General features: G+C 38.7%; 1 protein-coding gene across 3 annotated transcripts in view; it reads left to right on the top strand.

Annotated features, from left to right (window-relative positions):
- SEPTIN3 (septin 3) overlaps positions 1-19,073 on the top strand; it is a 38,304-nt gene extending 19,231 nt beyond the window's left edge. For 2 of the 3 annotated variants that reach the window (XM_067469166.1, XM_060777144.2), the window contains 9 exons: positions 1,821-2,012; positions 2,363-2,491; positions 3,102-3,183; positions 4,758-4,895; positions 5,803-5,920; positions 6,732-6,827; positions 8,223-8,322; positions 9,214-9,265; positions 10,322-19,073. In XM_067469166.1, the coding sequence (XP_067325267.1) occupies positions 1,821-2,012; positions 2,363-2,491; positions 3,102-3,183; positions 4,758-4,895; positions 5,803-5,920; positions 6,732-6,827; positions 8,223-8,322; positions 9,214-9,265; positions 10,322-10,457 (1,043 nt within the window). In that variant the 3' untranslated portion in view covers positions 10,458-19,073. The remainder of the gene's footprint in view (positions 1-1,820; positions 2,013-2,362; positions 2,492-3,101; positions 3,184-4,757; positions 4,896-5,802; positions 5,921-6,731; positions 6,828-8,222; positions 8,323-9,213; positions 9,266-10,321) is intronic. The other variant, XM_067469167.1, reaches the window with a different exon arrangement.
- The last annotated feature ends 524 nt before the right edge of the window (positions 19,074-19,597 follow it).

Genomic DNA, 19,597 nt, shown 5'->3' with positions numbered 1-19,597 from the left:
TAGCTGCAGGGGGAAGCTGCTGCCTCCTATTTCTTGCAGACTGTGTGTGAAGGCAGTTCAATGGCAGTCTAGTTGGTGACTACATGAGGGGGGAGCCCACACTAGTTCTTCATTTTGGGCAGGATAATGTCTTAACCTGGGTCTGAAAGTAAGTCAGGGGTCAACGTAATGGCAAACAGATGATGTTCAGACATTGGGATTCCAATAACTACTAGAAGATGCTACATGCGTAACAGAACTAGAGAAACAAAGAATGCCTTGTGTAAGAGGACGTAACCAGCCACAGCCATAGATGTTCTGATTTATAATTTTCCTCATCAGCTATCCTAATCCTTGGGAGCATTCCATTTTTGGATCACAGCTTGAAGTAGGATTCTGGAGATAGTCTAGAAAAGTTTTGTTTCCAAGTTCTGGACCTTAGAGCATACAAACTTGTTTTAAAGGGCTTCCCCAGAGCACTCTCTGAAAGGACTTGGCACTGAATAAAGGAAAAGAGGAAGCACTATATGGAGACTGTTTGAAGTGTTTGGGCATTGCTATTGGCAATGAGTGAGTAAGACCAATTTCTTAAGGAGTATGGCTGTCTCTGTGCTGTAAGAGTCACAAAGTACTTTACTTTCATTCAGCTGAAAAGATGTTGGTTTCTTTCAGTCCTTTGAAAAGGGATTATTTTTAGTTGCAGATAAACTCTAGCAGAATGAATCCCTTGTCCTTTGGGAGAAAGAAATACAAGGCAGGTGGACTAGGAACCGGGTTCAAGGCAAATGCCAGAACCCTAGATCCATTCCATTTGTCCAACATCATGGTCAAAGAAAATAATGTTTTTTTATCCAATTTTGTAAATAGGAGTACAATATATTGCAAGATTTTAATCAGAACTGATGGAAATTCATTGTCTTTGCATTGTTGAAAACTTTGTATTTGAGTGACTTGTTTATGATCAGGGATAGGATTGTATAAAGATTATCTTTCTGTATTTGAAGGATTTTATGGCGTTGTTATTATTATTTTTCTGTTTATACCCTGCTTTTTCTCTCCACAAGAAGACTCAAAGTAACATTGAGTTATCGGCTTGTTGATCTCTACTGCATGTTCTATGCCATGTATGTTGTACCACATTGTTGCTATGATGTGATTACTCTTCTTTCTGTTCAGTTGGCCAAATCACATTTAGGTTGCACTACACAACACTAGGTGTTGCAATTTCAAAAGAAGGTAATGGGGTTTTGAAAAGAGAATGGGGAATGGTCTGCGTAATTACCATTTGTTTGGATTTAATAGATGCTGTTTCAACTTACCAACATATTGTGGGGTGGAAAAATGTTCTAAGGCATCATTGATTTTCAACTTACTTGTAGCAGATGAGGAGATACCCTTTAGCTAAGACATCTCTCTTAATTTCTGTGCAGAACAATATGCATGCTGGTGTTGTATTTGTAAAAATATTGCTATTTATGGCTAGTCTCTCAAAGATTAGCTTTTAGCCTACAGTTCTCAGAATCTCCCCAACCAGTGGCTGGAGGCTTCAGAGAAATGACATCCAAAAGGGACCTTTAAACAGGTAGAACTACCTTAGTTCCTTTGCACTTTGTTCAATCCCGCAGTGTTTGGGCCCCAAGTGTTTTGGACTTCCCACAGTTCCTAATAGCTGGTAAGCTGGCTGAGATTTCTGAGTGTTGAAGTCCAAAACACCTGGAAGTTCAAAGGTTGGAACCAGTGGTTCAATGTGAACAAAAATGGAATTAGGATTTCAGCATGCAGATTAGTGAGTGTGGATGTCTTTGCATGAAATTAACCACTTATTTCCCTTCTGCTTACAGGCCCAGCAGAAACCAAGCCTGAAGCAGCCATGTCTGAAGTGGTGCCAGAGCCCAGGCCAAAGCCAGTGGTGCCAATGAAACCTGTTGGCATTAATTCTAACCTACTAGGCTACATTGGAATCGACACCATCATCGAGCAAATGCGCAAGAAGACCATGAAAACTGGATTTGACTTCAACATTATGGTTGTAGGTAGGAAGGGTTGGGTATAATGACTGTATGATGGGACCAGAGCTTGAAAAAATTGCTACATTTCAACTACACCTAGTTTGGACTACATAACCAAAAAAGTAATTATTAAAAGTTCTGGAGGGGATAGGCTTGGGCTATGTGACCCATATGCTGTCAGTGTGGCTGTCTTGGTGCCCTTGCCACAAACAGACCAGCATTCCTAGGAGCCTCTGTTTGCAAAACTTGTTGTATGCAGACACACTAAATCAAAAATGCAGGAAGCCCTCTTTTCTTGTAGAAACAAGGCGAAACATAGTAGTAAGGAAGAACTTGAAAGAGTTGTGAAAAATACTGTACATTTCTTTTACTAGGACAAAGTGGGCTGGGAAAATCAACTCTTGTGAACACCTTATTCAAATCCCAAGTGAGTCGCAAGTCTTCAGGCTGGAACCGGGAGGAGAAGATCCCCAAGACAGTAGAAATCAAAGCGATTGGGCATGGTAAGAACTAAGGCAGTGGACTTTTGAAAGTCAGCTGTTTCATTTCCTTCTTGACATTCAAACAGTATATCTTCATTCTCTGTGAAAGACACTATGGCCAGGACCTCATCAGAGAGTCCACCAGAATCACCACACATCAGGCCCAATATATAGTGTCTGTATAGGTGCGAAACTGGGGATCATACCAAGGGTCCATGCTCTGTTGTGCTCAGTTTCCATCATCCACCTAGAATATCTAAAGACATAAATAATTGTAGTTATTTCTAAAGGAATTTATACTTTGAGAGAGACCTCTTCCATTTTCATTTAGTCCTATATTTAGGGAGCTTCATGTCCGAGATCCCATCAGATTTTGGAAGCTAAACATGATAAGGCCTGGTTAGTATTTGGATGGGAGCCTCCCAGTGTATTCTAGGTGCTGTATGCTATATTTCAGAGGAAGGAATTGGCAAAGCTACCTCTGAGTATTCTTTGCCTAAGAAAAGCCTATGAAATTAATGAGGTCTCTATATGTTGATAGGTGACTTGAAAGCATATACATGCGGACATCTTAATTATTGCAGAAATGTTTGTTTTAAATGTGAATTAATAACAACATGTTCTCTCTCAGTTATTGAAGAAGGTGGTGTCAAAATGAAGTTGACAGTTATTGATACACCTGGATTTGGTGACCAGATCAACAATGAAAACTGGTAAGTGTTTTGTCCCTATATTAGTTCTCAGTTTTAATCTCTATTTCTGCTGAGTAACTCAAATAAGTAAATAGAGGAATAAAGATTTTAGACAGGAAAAATAGACAGGCAAAAGAGATAGGCAAAATTTCCTTGTTCTGAGACAAGCTTCCCTTGAGGTGGAGAGATAGTAAAAGGCTGGAGATGTTCTCAAATCTCAGTTACTCAGCACAACAAAGCTGATGTTATACTGTATATACCAGTTAGGTGCCAGGTCAGTAAGTTCAACATAAATATATATACAATGAGCAGTAAAAATGGACTTTCTGATAATACAGAAATGTTAAGAAGCTATGTAAAACAGGAATTATGGACACATATAATTCCACTAGATGAATCATGACCTAGTAGTTGTTGTTTCTTCGTTCAGTTGCTCCAACTCTTCGTGACCTCATGGACTAGCCCACGCCAGAGCTCCCTGTTGGCCGTGACCATCCTCAGTTTCTTCAATGTCAAGCCAGTCACTTCAAGGATACCATCCATCCATCCATCTTGCTCTTGGTCTTTCCCTTCCTTTTCCCTTCCATTTTCCCCAGCATCATTGTCTTCTCTAAGCTTTCCTGTCTTCTCATTATGTGGCCAAAGTACTTCATCTTTGACTCCAATATCCTTCCCTCCAGTGAGCAGTCAGGCTTTATTTTCTGGAGTATGGGCTAGTTTGATCTTCTTGCGATCCAAGGCATTCTCAGAATTTTCCTCCAACACCATAGTTCAAAAGCATGACCTACTAGTGGGGTTACATAAATCTAAATTGTGGACCACTGTGCAGGAGCAGGAAAATCATGTATCTTCCACATAAAATGGTGGCAAAGATCCTCAGTCCACACTGAAGAACACTTCTGAAGGATTAGAAGACTTTTGGCAGCATAGGCAATTTAAGAAAATCTATCATATTTCCTTGTTTTCAGATCTGGCAAGACTATGTTGATGAATGAATGGGCATATATTCTGCATCTCATTCTGGTTGCATCTACATTGTAGAGTTAATGCAGTTTGGCTCCCCTTTAACTGTCATGGTTCAATGATATGGAATCATGAGAGCTGTAGTTTTATGAAGTCTTTAGCCTTTTTTTCCCAAAGAGAACAGGTGCCTCACCAAACTACAACTCTCATGAATCCTTAGCATTGAGCCATGACAGCCAAAGTAATGTCAAACTGCATTAATTCTACAGTATAAACTAGGCATGAACAAACTTCGGCCCTCTGTATGTTTTTGACTTCAACTCCCACAATTCCTAACGGCCCCACCCCGAGAGGGAACAGAAAAACTTGAAGGGTGTAGCAGATGATCTTATTGTCCCCATGTATCAAAAAGTGCTGGTGTTTCAGCCTTGCAACACCTGGTTTCCCTACATCACTTTGATGTAGGACCAAGGTATGCCAAAACCACAGTAGATTCCCTCCTTGTGCAAGTGCAAATTCACTGGCATACATAAAAAGGCAATCAGTATTATTTATTTTGTTGGGCTTATAACAAGTAATGGAACTCTAAGTGTATGATACCTGAATTTCCCTCCTCTTTTCGACTCTCTTAGCTGGGAACCCATAGAGAAATATATCAATGAGCAATATGAGAAATTCCTGAAGGAAGAAGTGAATATTGCAAGAAAGAAACGAATCCCAGACACAAGAGTTCACTGTTGCCTCTACTTTATATCTCCTACAGGTCACTCGTATGTATCACAATTTTTCTGTATGTCCGTAATTTTCTGTGGATAGGGCTGATGGTGGTTAAATAACAACTACAGTAGAGTCTCACTTATCCAACCTTTCCTCATCCAACGTTCTGTTTTGGTGCTTAATTTGTAAAATCATAATGTAATTTGACATTAAAAAGGTTTTTGCTTAATCCCGCCTTACTATCCAACATTTTCGCTTATCCAACGTTCTGCCGGCCCATTTGTGTTGGATAAGCGAGACTCTACTGTAATGTAATAGGCAATGCAACAAGTCGTTTTGTCAACATTGCAATGAGTAATGACAACACATTATTTTCAAAATACTTATAATTTCTAAAGATATGTGCAATGAAAAGTAACAACCAAAACAATGGGAAATGCAACACTGAGTATAACACATTATTTTCAAAATACTAAATAATGAGTAATGCAGATGAATTACATCTCAAATGTAACTTTCTAAGTTCTGTTAAGATGATACAACTTTCTTGACAGTATAAGCTCATTGGGAATCTGCTACCTGTCAAGAGTTTCCAAGTGCCTATTTGGCAAAATAAATGTCTCTGTATAGTATTTACACACAACACCATGTAGCAAAGCCCCCTTTCCCTCATTTTTCTCTTTTTTCCTTTGTGCATTGGACTTTCCAAGCCTCCTTGTTTAATCTTTTTTTCCTTCTATCAGCTCTCTCTGTGTTTGTAATCACTATTGAAATCCATAGCCGTGGAAGAAAAGGCAGATGCATATAACCACAGAGGAACTTCATGTTCCTTCCTCCTTGTGGCTTAGATATGACATATAAGATTTTAGTTCTGTGGGAAGGCTAGGACTATCAGGAAGTTATTTCTTTTGTATATAGGAATATGATGATGTTCTAATCATTTTATTCCCTTGGCTGTAGCTTGCGACCTTTAGATATGGAATTCATGAAACATTTGAGCAAAGTAGTCAACATCATCCCAGTTATTGCCAAGGCAGATACCATGACCCTGGAAGAGAAGATAGAATTTAAACAGAGGGTAAGTATGCCTGCCCCATCTGACATAAATCTGTCCACGCAAAGCAGGTGAATGTAGCACTGAATGAGACATGTAGAATAATCGCAGGATGTCTCAAACCTACACCTGTTGATGGACTCTATAAGCTAGCTGGCATTGCCCTCCCCTGATGTGTGATGGGAAGTTGCTGCTAACTGTGACAGAAATAAGGTTGAACACTGTGAAAGCCATTCACTATATGGCTAGCAGCCTCCTCCTAGTAGACTCAAATCAAGGGAAAGCTTCATGAGAAGCACCATTCTCTTAATGTTCCCCCAGCAACAGCAAGAGAATCTCTCTGGGAAGCTAAACCAGGAAATTCTGATTGGATGGCCCCCACTAGTGTCTTCCTCCCAGGGCAAACCAAGAATGGGAAACTTGGAAGTCCCTAAACAGACTCAAAGCGGAGTGGGCAGATCAAAAGACAACCTGGCAAAATGGCATTAACTAGAAGAATCCTCCACTTAGTGCCACTGTGGAGCAGAACAAACAACTTCGTATGTGTATGCTTGCCCACAATGCCCTGCCTCATGCACAGAAGAAGAATTATTTAAAGCTACAGACGATGCAGTGGCTATTGCCCATTTTTGGTCTAAAACTGTTTAATTTCTTGTGCTCCATTTTATCAGTTTTAAACTTATTTATGAAATACTTTTGACACAAAATAAATTAAAAAGTATCTCTTTATTGAGAAATCATTCAGCAAACCTATAAATACACTCACAGTTTCAGAGATGTGTCAGAAATACTCTTCTTGTGTAGCTTTTCATTTTGAAATGTTTCCCTACTTTAGGTCCGCAAGGAATTAGAAGTCAATGGAATTGAATTTTATCCCCAGAAAGAGTTTGATGAAGACCTTGAAGATAAGACAGAGAACGACAAAATCAGAGTAAGATGTCTACAACAGTAATTAATGGACTATTGCATCGGTCTTGTTATCATAAAATGATTTGGGTTGTTGTTGTTTTTTTGCCAGTTTATGGCAACTACAAAGTGAAACCATCACATGAGCTGAGAGTGTGGGCTTGTGCTAGGTTATCCAGTAGATTTCCATGGCCAAGCAGAGGCTCTCCCGAGTTGTAGTCCAATGCTCAAAGCCCTATACCACACTGGCTATCTATCATAGAATGATCACCAGAATTTAATGATTACTGATGAATTTTCACCTTGCTTAATATGAACTGGAGTGATTACTTAGGTATAGCTAGTTAAACGTTTCAACTATACAGAGTGGCAGAGGGAAGGGCGCAGTTAAACTATAGATTCTTCCAAATTAATTTAAAATAACATTTATTTTAGGTTGAACTTTTGGTAATAACTAGATCACATTTATTTTTTGACGGGTCAGGCTAAATAAAAAATTAATGTCAACTTTCTGTCTTCACACATGTTTATATTGTGTGCATTGGATCTATATTTGGCCAATATTTAATTGGATTGGTAGAGGGAAAGGGTTCTTTGAAGGGGAAGGAACATCCCTGCAAATGGTGTAGAGCACCTTTTGTGAGCAGAACGTTTCTGCCTACAGAAAGCAAATTCTGGATACAATCGTTTTGTCAGGCGCACACTGCTCTCTCAGGGTTTTGCAGATTATTTTTCTCAATTGCTTTAATTGAAATATAGATACCATATTTCTATATATTAAATATGTAATGTGGCTCTTAAGTGCTTGGTGTGAGCATTACCTGCACATATGCCTATTCCTCACGTTTTCAGAACTTGTTGGTCAGTTGTTTATTAACAGCATAACTATGTACCTACTCATAAATATATCCCACTGACTTAACCTCATGTAAATTTATATATTGCAGCATACATCCACTTCATTTGGTGCAGGCCCACATTTAACTGGTGTTTTCGTGTCGCGTCTAAGCAATATTATTAAGTTGGTACTAGCATTTCAACTTGTTCAGTATTAATTTATAACAATCCTATTGTGAATACTGTTAAGTAAAAATGGTAGTGTGTCTAAGAAAGTTCCTACAGGTACCTACACGGTACAGAAATAAGTTAATGGTGTGCAAATGCTAATGCTCCAATTGTTAACACACTTATTGGGGAGTAAGGTTCATCGGACACTTTTAAGTATACACTGCTTTTATTTCCATTATGATGGTCTATAGTGTAAAGACCTGATTCTGAGTAATTAAAAATAGATACACGTATGCATTATTCAATAAAACAATGTGTTGCAGGAATAAGGTGTCATGACAGAGACAGAAAAAAATCAGAGAAAATATGAGGAAGAAAATTAACACAAGTTCATTTTACTATGTATTTTCAGCAGGAAAGTATGCCATTTGCAGTAGTAGGCAGCGACAAGGAGTATCAAGTGAATGGGAAAAGGGTCCTCGGCAGGAAGACACCTTGGGGAGTTATTGAAGGTAGAGATACACATCAGTTCTATTGTTTTTGTGTGATCTATTATTGGATATCAATAACTTGCAGATGAAAAGACAGAAAAATCAACAGGTCCTAAAATGGTACTAGTGTTGTTGGAGGAAATGTATTGCTCTCTTAACATTGACATCCCTGGGATTATCAGATCCTTCTCTTTTTAAAAGGATAGTCAACTAACCATCAATAATTGGTTTGGTTAATGGGTCAAGCTGCTTAGTTTTCCAAGGTCATGATGATTATGGTATGTTCAAAGGCCTTAGAGTCCCACCCCCACTTCCACAGATTTTTCTGTGTTACAGTTTGGAATTGAAATGTGTTTAAGTGATATATTTGCTTTGTTATTGCTGTATGCCTTTAAGTAATTTCTGACTTATGGCTGCCCAAGATGAACCTATCATATTTGGCAATATTTGCTCAAAGAGGGTTTCCTCTATCTTTCTTTGAGGCTGAAGAGAGCATGACCTGCCCAAGACAACTCAATGGGTTTCCATGGCTGAGGGGCGATTCAAACCCTGATCTCCATAGTTGTCCAATGCACTAATCTAAATCCACTATCTCAGATGTTAGACAGATCTTGGGGGTGGAGTGTGTATGTTAAATTCAAGCACTCTATTTTTACTACCGCTGCTTCAGGCAGGGGTGATCTTGAAAGCTTCTTCTCAGTTCTGTTATTCTTTTATTGAGTCCTTGCAACGACACCAGAGGCACTCAAGATGGCCAGCTTCTGGTCAAAAGAACTCTAGCATAATGCCAAGTTTTTGGCTTTGATTGTGTGTTTTAAACACATTATTACTGTATTCTCAAATTGCTTCTGAAATAATAAAAAACTTGAATTCCATTTAAGGCATGATATATGTCTTTTCCTTTATTTACAGTGGAGAATCTCAACCACTGTGAATTTGCTCTACTCCGAGACTTTGTCATTAGGTGAGTTGATTCCCTATTGAAGAATGATGTCTACTAAACTGAAAATACATTGTTGGTAAGATATAAACTGAAAGAAAAAAAATATGCTTATACTAAAGTGGTGATATAATTTAGCGTGGAAGTTGGAATAGTGAACTGATTGGATTTGAAATGGCTATTACTCTCCTGAAAGGTGATCTTAAACAAGCTGAATAGCTCAGTGAAAATTGACAACTCCATGTGAATGCATATTAGGCAAGAGACTGAAAATGATACAACCTGTATCACAATGTCCTTATTTAACTAGGGACCCTTCCACACAACCATGTAACCCAGAATATCAAGGCAACAAGTCCCACAATATCTGCTTTTAAATGTGTTATCTGAACCCCCACTGCTATATATTCCATTTCAGAGCAGATAACGTGGGATTTTATTCAGCTGTGTGGAAGGGGCCAAAGTGGTACAATTCCAGTTGTAATGTTGTTTATTGTCCTGTTATCTTAAAAATATGCACTCTCAATAAGAACATCATAGAGTTAGAATGGGAAGCCAAAACGTTCAAGGTGTTAGAACAGAGGTAAGCAATAGAGGTGGGGGGAGAGATATGATAGGAAAACATGCATGGTGAATAGGAAGTGGCAACATGAGACTTTCCTTACCTTTCTCATATAAGTATTCGAAATCATCTAAAGAAATAGATTAGCAGTAGATTCAAGAAAGAGTACAAAACTGGAACATGTAAAGATGGTGCCTAACTTTCTCATAATTCTAAAAGAGGTTAAGTTGAGGTCAGAAGCAAATTTTGCTATGATGAGGGATAAAATAACCTTGATCATTAGGAAATTAAAAATAAGCCATGTACACCTTTTAAACTGATAAAAGTACAAGAAATGTTGCATTAATTAGTGAACGGGTGACTTTGTGGAGCCTATATTATTTTGCCATCCCTTCTGTTTTTTGAACATTCGAAGAGTTGCACAAGTGCTGCTGTACTTGCATAATGTGGAAAATTCCCCTTTCTCTCTCTTTTTTTTTTTTTTGCTCTTGCATTCTTCTTTTTCTGCTGTTCCTCAGGACCCATCTTCAGGATTTAAAAGAAGTAACACACAACATCCACTATGAGACTTACAGGGCTAAACGACTGAATGACAATGGAGGACTCCCTCCAGTGACCGTAGAAACAGAAGAAAACCACGAAAGTAACCTGTGAATGACCCATCCTGTTGTCTGCTGTCTTGGAATCATATCCACTCTTTCCCCATCCCTTGATTTGAATTCAGGCCTCTCTTAGAAGCATGTGGAATACCCTTTGTGTGTGCATAAGGGGGAAGAATGTGGGATGTGGCCCTCCACTTTCTCCAAACGTCCCCATTTTGTTCTGTTATTATTATTAATATTATTATTATTCAAATTTTGTATTTTGCACAGCAGACTCTAGTCTTCCTTTGTATTCCAGTATTCAGTTGTGCATCCTGATTGTGGGAAATGTTTGGGGTATTTTGGAAGTGGTAAAATCTCTGGGGCATGTGAAATGCTTCCAAAGAGGAGGGAAAAAATGAGATCAGTGAGGGGTGTTGTAAGCACTATGGAGGAAACAGAAAGCCATACTTTGGATGCAAGTGTCACTGGTCTGGAAGAGATTGGGTTGCTTTGCACTGTGATAGTTGGTTTGTGTCATAGATTCACTTCTCAACATAGAAGAAGGAAAAATAGATTTTAGACTGGCATTTAAGCACTGTTGTGTGGTAGTAAGTGCCAGTGAAGTTGATGCGGGGATTTGTTGCCAGGTAAATGTGTTTAATTAGAAATAATGTTCCAGTGTGGAAAGATGGATTTGGGTTTCTTTGTTTTCTGTCAAAAGACTGATTGGAGACAAAGCTGTAGAGAAAGAAAGAAAAAAGAGTTGACATTTGATCTGTAAGTAATAGTTTTCTTGGTGTAGAAAAAAAGTATTTTGCAGAAAGAAACATTTCAGACTGTGGTGCAAACAATTTTTGTTAGGTACAAAGACCACCTTTAAGTCATCATTACATTGTCCGATCTCTTGGTTCTGCTATTAGAATTGCCCTAAGAGCGCTTTATAGAGTTGCCCTAAGAATGCTTTAAATAAAGATACATCATTCTGACAGTCCTTTTTGGATTGTTGCAGCAGGTAGAAACATGACAAATAGGACATGTTCCAATTGTGCCTTTCTCCCTCTGACTCATTGACTATGAGGGGATAGCTTTCTGCTAAGCAGAGAACACCGTGGGATGGGCATATTACCCCTCCCCACCCAAGAGGTCCCTACATATTATACAGGGAGAGGTCAAACAGCATGAAGAGGCTTCTGAGGACACAATATAGCATTCTTATTCTGACTTTACTCATGATAGGCTTTGCCCAAGTAGCCTACCCATGGGATTGCTGACTTACTGCCAGTAACAGAATATAACTTCTGTGTTTCAGAGAATCCTGATCCCATGCTTTTTTTTAAAAAAAAAGTAAGAGCAAGTGCCTAGCTTCTGTGGCTCTGGAGGAAAAGTCTGAAGATGTTTGGACATCTTTGTAAAGCTTGGAAAGCAGAAGTGGTCTTCTAATGTCACGAGGCCTTCATTGCCTTGGGCAAGCCCTGGATAATCTCTGTTCCACTCTGCCTTCCTTTATTACATTCCAGAAAGTGATCATGATACTTTCTGGGGTGTGAGGAACTCTGAACGGTATTGCTACTCCTTTCAAAGAAGAAACCACCCTTTCTCATTTTCAAACATTTATACATCTTTTATCAACAACAGGTTCATTCATTGGGCAAGTTGAGATAGCTGCCTAAGAGAGCAGGACACAAAATGAGGCTGCTCCCCACTTCTGGGAGTATCCTCACCACTTCCTTGCCCCTGCTCTTACTGCCTCACCTGATTTCTTCTTCCATCTCCTTTGCTTCACTTGACACTGCCATATCTCCTTCCCTGGCATCCTGCCTTTTGCCTTCTAATCCATCTTCTCTTACTACTTCCTCTTCCCTTACCTCACCTCAAGCCACAGCCTGCATGTTTTCCCTAAAATGGCTATTGTGTTGGATGAGGAGCAAGGGAAAAGGGGGCACGTGGAGGGAGGAAGATGATAACAGCAAGCAAAGATAAACCAGAATGAGTGCTAGAGAGAGTCCAAGGACCTGAAATGGCAGAAGGCTACAACAGGGTATACCTACACTTCAATGTAATGTTTAGCATGCAGCAAAATCAAGGTTTATTTTTTGGAATCCCCTTCCCCCAAATACGTATTTTAGAGCTGTAGTTAGTTGAATCTATGGATGGAAAATCCATGGATGCAGAGGGCTGGCTAGTCAAAACACTTTTTGGGTGATTTCTAAATCTCATTGAAAAGACTAAGGCAAGAGGTGCTCTAAGGCCCTTCCAAGCGGATTTCCTACTCTAGGGACCCAGATCTGTTCAAGTTGATGACCACATACCAGATACACATGCTTTTGCATGTATACACAAAAACATAAGAAAGCCAATCTAGATCAGACCAAAGACTCCAGAACACTGTCCACACAGGGATCAACCAGTTGCATACAGGAACCACACAAGCAGGGCATGAAGGCAACTCTGTCTATCTGCTCATGTTTCCCTGCAGCTGATACTATCTGCCTTTGAAGCCATCCAATATGGATTTGTAACCTTTTTAAAAGCTATCCAAGTTCGCAACCCTTAACTGCACATTGCGGTTATAAATTCCACAATTTAATTATTTGCTATGGTGGTAAATTCTACTATTTTGTTATTTCTAGCTCTACAATTTCTTTTTCAGCCATTAGAACTATACACAGCATTTATAGTATGGCCACACTTTGGATTTGTATAAAAGATACATAGTATTGGCAGTTTTATTTTTGATTTCTAATTATGCCCATCATGAAATCTGGCCCTTTTTTGGTGGAGGATGGGGGGGATGGGGGACTCACTTGCACAATACACTGGTTCCATATTTTTACCAGTTTGGAGAAATAAGTTCAGAGCTCTGCCAGTTGCGGCATACTGTCCAATACTAACAAGACAGTAAGACAAATGTACTATATAGTAACTTTGGGGATTTACATTTATGATTGTCAGTGACCAAATGTGGCCTCGAAAACCTACTCCTTGAGCCAGACAGCTGAAGGGTTATGAGGCACTGCAGATCAAGTTGTTGGGAAATGACAATCACAGTGCTTTTCTGACCATAAAGCATTTTGAGACATGCAGCTCTGGTAGAACCCCAGGGGTCCCTCCAGCTCCCTCCAGCTCAATGCAGTTTGCAATCAGGAGAGCAATGTACCATAGTTGACATTTCCCAGCATCCTGATCTGCAGCACCTTGGAAACTCCTCCTTCGGGGTTTTTGCCTTGACTTAAAAGCTAAGCCTTTTGACACATGGCACTGGCACTTATGACAACAGAGCACTGTCATTGTAGCCTACATCTGATGATACAGGAGCTCGTTTCAGTTTTAATCAATTGGTGTCATCGGCAGACTTAGCCACCTCACTGCTCACTTGTCATTGATCATATATGAGCAAATTTAAAAGCATCAGGCCCAATACTAGCCCATGGTAAACCACACTGTATACATCTCTACATTTTGAGAAATGACCTCTTCTCTGTTTTCTACTGTTTAACAAGTTAGCAATCCATACAAGCAATCCTCCTATTATTCCATGGTTGCTAAGTATAATCAGGGTTCTTTGGTGAGGGACATTATCAAAAGAATTTCAGATGCCTAAGGGGTTTTTGTGTGTGTGTCAGGAGTGACTTGAGAAATTGCAAGTCACTTCTGGTGTGAGAGAATTGGCCATCTGCAAGGATGTTGCCTAGGGGAGGCCTGGATGTTTGATGTTTTACCATCCTTGTGGGAGGCTTCTCTCATGAGAAGCTGGAGCTGACAGGTGGGAGCTCACTCAGCTCTCCCTGGATTAGAACCACTGACCTGTCAGTCAGCAGTCCTGCTGGCACAAGGATTTAACCCATTGTATCACTGGGGGCTCTGATGTCTAAGTAAATAATATTGACCAGACCAACCCTCCCCACTTGTTTATTAATACTCTCATATAGCTCTGAAATATTAGAGAGACAGAACCTATCTTTGCAGGAACCATGCTTATGGATTTCCAATGGGCTTGTTATTCTATGTTTAAATTCACGAAGTGAGACCTTTCTTCCTTAGATAACTATCCTCTATTGCTTGAAGAAAACCCATCTATACAGCAGGGATGAAAAAGTGTTACCCTTTAGATGTTGACAGACTCCAATTCCCATGATCCTTCCCAACTAGCTGTGTTGGCCATGGATAATGGCAATCTAGCAAAATCTGGAAACACATTTCTTCCTTACCCCCAGTACAAGGTGTTTTCAGATGGAGAACTCCTAGTGTTACCAATCAAAACATACTGTGTAACTGTTCTGTCTTTTCCTCTTTGTGATATTTTGTCAAAATAAAAAATATGGAAGAAATGTTTATAAAACATGTTACAGGATGGGAAATGATGATGTCTGGATCTCCTGTAAAATTTTGTGAATGGGTTAGGATACTTGTGGAATTAAAACCCCATCTGGAACCACCCACTGTACTTATGCCACTTCCACATTTATTTCCATACTGATTTAACTGTTTGCTAACAGACAATATTCAACAGAAACATTCTTAGTTTAGCATGTGTAGACTTATTGGTTTCAAATTCAGTCCACGGATCCTAGGATTTTGAAAAAAAAGGTCTTACTGATCCTTGTGATCTGCCTTCAAGAAAGCACATCACTGAGACAGGCTTTTATTTTTAATGTATTTATATTCTACCTTATTTCTTTATCTATCTAGCTCTGCCATCGAGAGGCCAGTGAGATCAGTAGGTTATGAATATGCTTAACCAAACATAATTTATGCCATGAATGAAATGAGCTTGTTGATCTTAATCTGGTCAAGAGGATTTTTGTGTATGATTTTCAAGAGTGAGATCTAATTTCATGACATATCTGAAGATCTGTAAAGCCATAAGGGTCATTTATTATTGTAATAGCTGCAGGAAGTGCATGTTATTACTATAGTCTTCTTTATGATAACGATTATTGCTGTAACATAGTAGTTAGAAGCATTGTAATTTTCTTTAAAATGTAGAAACAGCGCAGTTCTCTACATGTCTTCTCAGAAGTGAATTCCACAGAGTGGCTTGCTCTAAAGTAAGTGTGTAAAGGATGGCAGCCTAAATGTTCCCATGTAATAACAAAAGCATTGGCATATAGCTTGGGGATAGGAATGATAATCAGGATAACTGTGTACATCAGAAGAGGTTATCAGATATTCTTGAGGTACTTTTTTAGAGGTCTTTTCAGTATCATGTTGGTCTTCCCATATACATAAGCATCACTGGACAAAGCAGGACATTTCTAGAAGGTCTGCTTCTATATCTGCTCTTGCTTGCTTTGTTGGGAGTCAAAGTAGAGGAAATGGGCTAAAGGAGTTATACAGTGTTCCCGTGCTACTTCGCGGTATGCTTTTCGCAGACTCACTATTTCGTGAGTTTTTGCCTCCCAGTTTATGAATGGTTGCAGTTACCCAGAGTAGCATTCTAATCCCACCGCCTGGCAACGATGGAGTGAAAGGGGGTTTCACCCTCCCCCTCGGGAAAGAGGCAGCCAATCAAGAGGGATTGCAAAGCAAAGCAGAGATAGCTAGCAAGGCAGAGATAGCTGCCTCACCCTCAGAACTTGATATACATATATAGTGTCCCTACTTAGTGGATTTTCACTTTTTGTGGGTAGTCCTGGAACGTAACACCCGCGATAGGTGAGGGAACACTGTACTACCTTTCAACCTGCATCAGCGCTGTTTTGTGTAACATGTTAGTTAGGAAAGCTTTCAGAATGGTGCTGGAATTCAGGCATATCAGCTGTTTCTTCATCTACATTCAAGCAAAAAAACTTTTTCCAAAAGCAAGAAAAAGTCTTTTTTAAAAAAACATTATTTCCTGGAATTATTGCTTATATATCCATCCTTCTCTTTTGTTAGTAATCGAGTAGCAATGTTGCTTGTGGTCATTTCAACCTCTGTCAACCATCTGTCTCAAATGTCCACTAATTTAATGCAGTAAACTAAGCCTTTTTGGTAGAAAATCTTTCTAAGCAAAAATGTTAACCTTTTCTAAGATCTGCAGTTTTAGTTTATGTTTATGGTTTCCCTTTCCATATCAACCAACCAATTAAGAATATCAAGAACAATCTACAGCTGAAAATGTATTTCCAAAATATGTTCCAGTTTGGACTACTGCAAACAGTTCAACTGTCTTATGGAGAACCCTAAACGTTGCTTAAATCACATTCAAATTGAATTTTGTGGGTTCTTCCATGGGTATGTTTTCAAATAGACTGAAGCTAAAACATCATATATGGAAGTGCCTAAAAATATCTGCACTGGATACAAACAAAATTAACAAATTGTTTGTGTAGACTTGCAATCTAAAAAATAAGAGACAAAAGGAGAAGGGACTTAGAGGGGGAAATGGAAAGCTATGGACTAGCTAAACTACATTAAAAGCCAAAACCAAATAGAATAAAGCAAAACTATGCAATAATTAACCCAGGAGTAGGAAAAAGCATAAAATGAGTTAATTAGAACATCAAGAAATAAATTAAAAAGGGAATTTCTAATGATTTCTTAAAGTAGGATAGGGAAGGCAGAATTTCATTGCAAAAAATTGCATTGAAAGAATTTCAATGCAAAAAATAATAGCACAGTAATTGCTAGTATTTTAATGTTCTCCAGTTATAGTTTTGCTCAGTTTTATCAAATTAGTTACATTACAACTTTTTTAAAAAAAATTGTACGCTGCCTCAGAAGTACAACTGTACTCTGAAAAGTTCGATTTAAAAAAAAATGTCCCAAGGCAGAGAGATAAGAAATAACACAAAGGGAATGGAAGTACTCTAAGAATGTTTAATTCAGAGGTAGTCAAAATACATTTCCCCTCCTGAGGTCTGAAATCTCTTCCAGTATTTTTAAATGGTATTTTTTCCAGTTCTGAAGGATTCCAGGAAGGGCAGTTTCACTTGTAATTGAGGTGTGGGTCTCCCAAAAATAATGTCAAAGTAAAAAAAAATAATAATGAAGGGGGAACCTTTAACCACTATTTCATTTTTGGGACTGCTGTGGGTGCCATCAGATATTAAACTAGACTTGGGAGAGTATTGGATTAGTTACACCTCTGTTTTAGGGTTTAATGAAGGAGAAATGATTTAAACATCTCCTGAGAATTGTATCTTGTACATTTTTACTAAAGCAAAGTTTACAAGGAATTTGAAAGCATAAAGTGATGGATTTGAAGAACTTCAAGTGAAGCCATAAATATTCCAATAAAGCTTGTGTAATATTTGTGGGGTGTCACATATACCTTGTTGCCACCACACTATGAGCCACTCAAATCCAGATTTATGATGTCGATTGGCAATATTCTCCAAGTTACCATTGAACATTATGAAGTACTTTGCATTATTTTCTATTATTTGCAATAATGAAGAAACTGCTATACTCTGAGAATTATTCCCACAGAATAAATTAAAGTAGGGTGGACTTGGCAGCTGTCACTCAAGCCTCATATGGCAACAAGTTGAATTTGAGCAAGGCTTTGAATGTCTTTAATGTCTAGCTATTTAAGATTTTTTAAATGTCAAGTATGGTGTGTTTAACATCATAATTGTAAATCCAGTTCATTTGATGGTGACATTTACTAACAACAAATAATGCAAAATATACAAGGCAGTGATGCTGTTGTCCAGTGAAGGTGTGGTGTACTTCAGGCCAGACATGGAAAAAAGACTATATTCTTGCTGGTGTAAATTCTTCCAACTGTGTGTTTTACTTTGGGGCCACCAGTTTCAAGACTCTGAAAGTCTGGTCTGTGTATATCAAAAGAGTATTAATACTGAACAATTTTGCCTGTTTCACTCTAAAGAAGTAACATCCTCTTGTTTTTTTTTTTAATTTACTTTCAGCACAGATTAGATTTAAAATCCCATCTTTATGCTGAACTGAGCAGATCCATTTACCTTAAAAGACTTTCTCATCTACTTACTATCTATTTGTCTAATATAGTAAATGCTGATTGCAATGGGGGAAAGCAAAGGTTTGCATGCACTCCATGCCAGTGTGGATCTTTTTATCTTTTTGGATTGAACTGTGGGAGTATCAGGTGTTCATCCTCTTTGGCAGCAGGCAGCAACTGATATTATTATAAAACTGTATTTTAATTTTTCCAAAACTCCCCTAATTCAAGTGACACTCAGAGTACACTTAGTGCTTCTATAGCACTCTGATCTCTATAAATATGATGATCACTGAAATTGTATTAAGAAAGGAAATATCTCATAGCAATATATTGGCTTCCCTCTTGTATGTTTTTATTCTGTGATGTTTTACATGGATCTGTATTATAATAATAGATCATAAAAGAGAAACAGGCACGCACAATAAGAAGACAACAATAGAATCTACTGTGGCTTCTGCAAATCCCACATTGAAATTGTGTATACTGAGATACACCTTGATCGTTTTGGTACTGTAATTAAGATCCTTTTGGAAGCAAGTTAATAGAAGATTGATCAGCAAGTTTCTGTTTTCTGGCAGAGAAACAAACGAAAGCATGAACAAGGTCTAGATCCTTTTAATACCTCTATCCCATGAAAGTATCATGATGAAGTCCTCTACTCATATGTCCAGCCCTTATTGAGAAAAATGACAAAAAAACAAAACATACCAGTGATGTAAATGTTGCTAGACTTAACTTTCTGTATTCTGTTGTCTGATTAAAATGAAGTTATTTGAACATGTGGTTTATTTGGTTATTTGTACACAAACATGTCTTCCATACCTTGTTCAGAATGAGCAAACTCAAGATATAATTTCAGCCAGAAAAAAATTTCCAGGAGGGTTGAAAATTTGGGGGGGGGGGGGTGAAACCTGCCTCTTAGCTCACACTGAAGCAAAGAGCACAGCAGGGGGCAGAGCAGCCTTCAATAGCCTGCAGCTCCGCCCCTGTCAACCACCTCCACCAAGTCTGGCCTCCTTAATGAGAGCATTCAACACTCCCCCCCCCCAACTTGGTTGCTTCGCTACATCGGCTATTGCTGCAAGTAATGACAGTGTGAATAAATTGTCAATATTTGCTTGAGATAGTGCTTGCAGTTCTGGAGGGACTCTTAATTTTTTGTGTCTCATAGACTTAGCATGGGGATTTGGTTAACCAGTTAAAATTCATGAGTAAACCAGGTCTTTTTTAACCTGAAATTTTTTTGGGGGGGGGGGGGGGTTGAACCCCTAAAAAAACCCCTGGCTACAGCCCTGATTTCA

Source organism: Anolis sagrei, chromosome 5 (assembly GCF_037176765.1).
Source record: "Anolis sagrei isolate rAnoSag1 chromosome 5, rAnoSag1.mat, whole genome shotgun sequence".
NCBI lineage: Eukaryota > Metazoa > Chordata > Lepidosauria > Squamata > Dactyloidae > Anolis > Anolis sagrei.
Note: the sequence above shows the minus strand (reverse complement) of the source record. Positions and strands in the feature narration are given on the sequence as shown.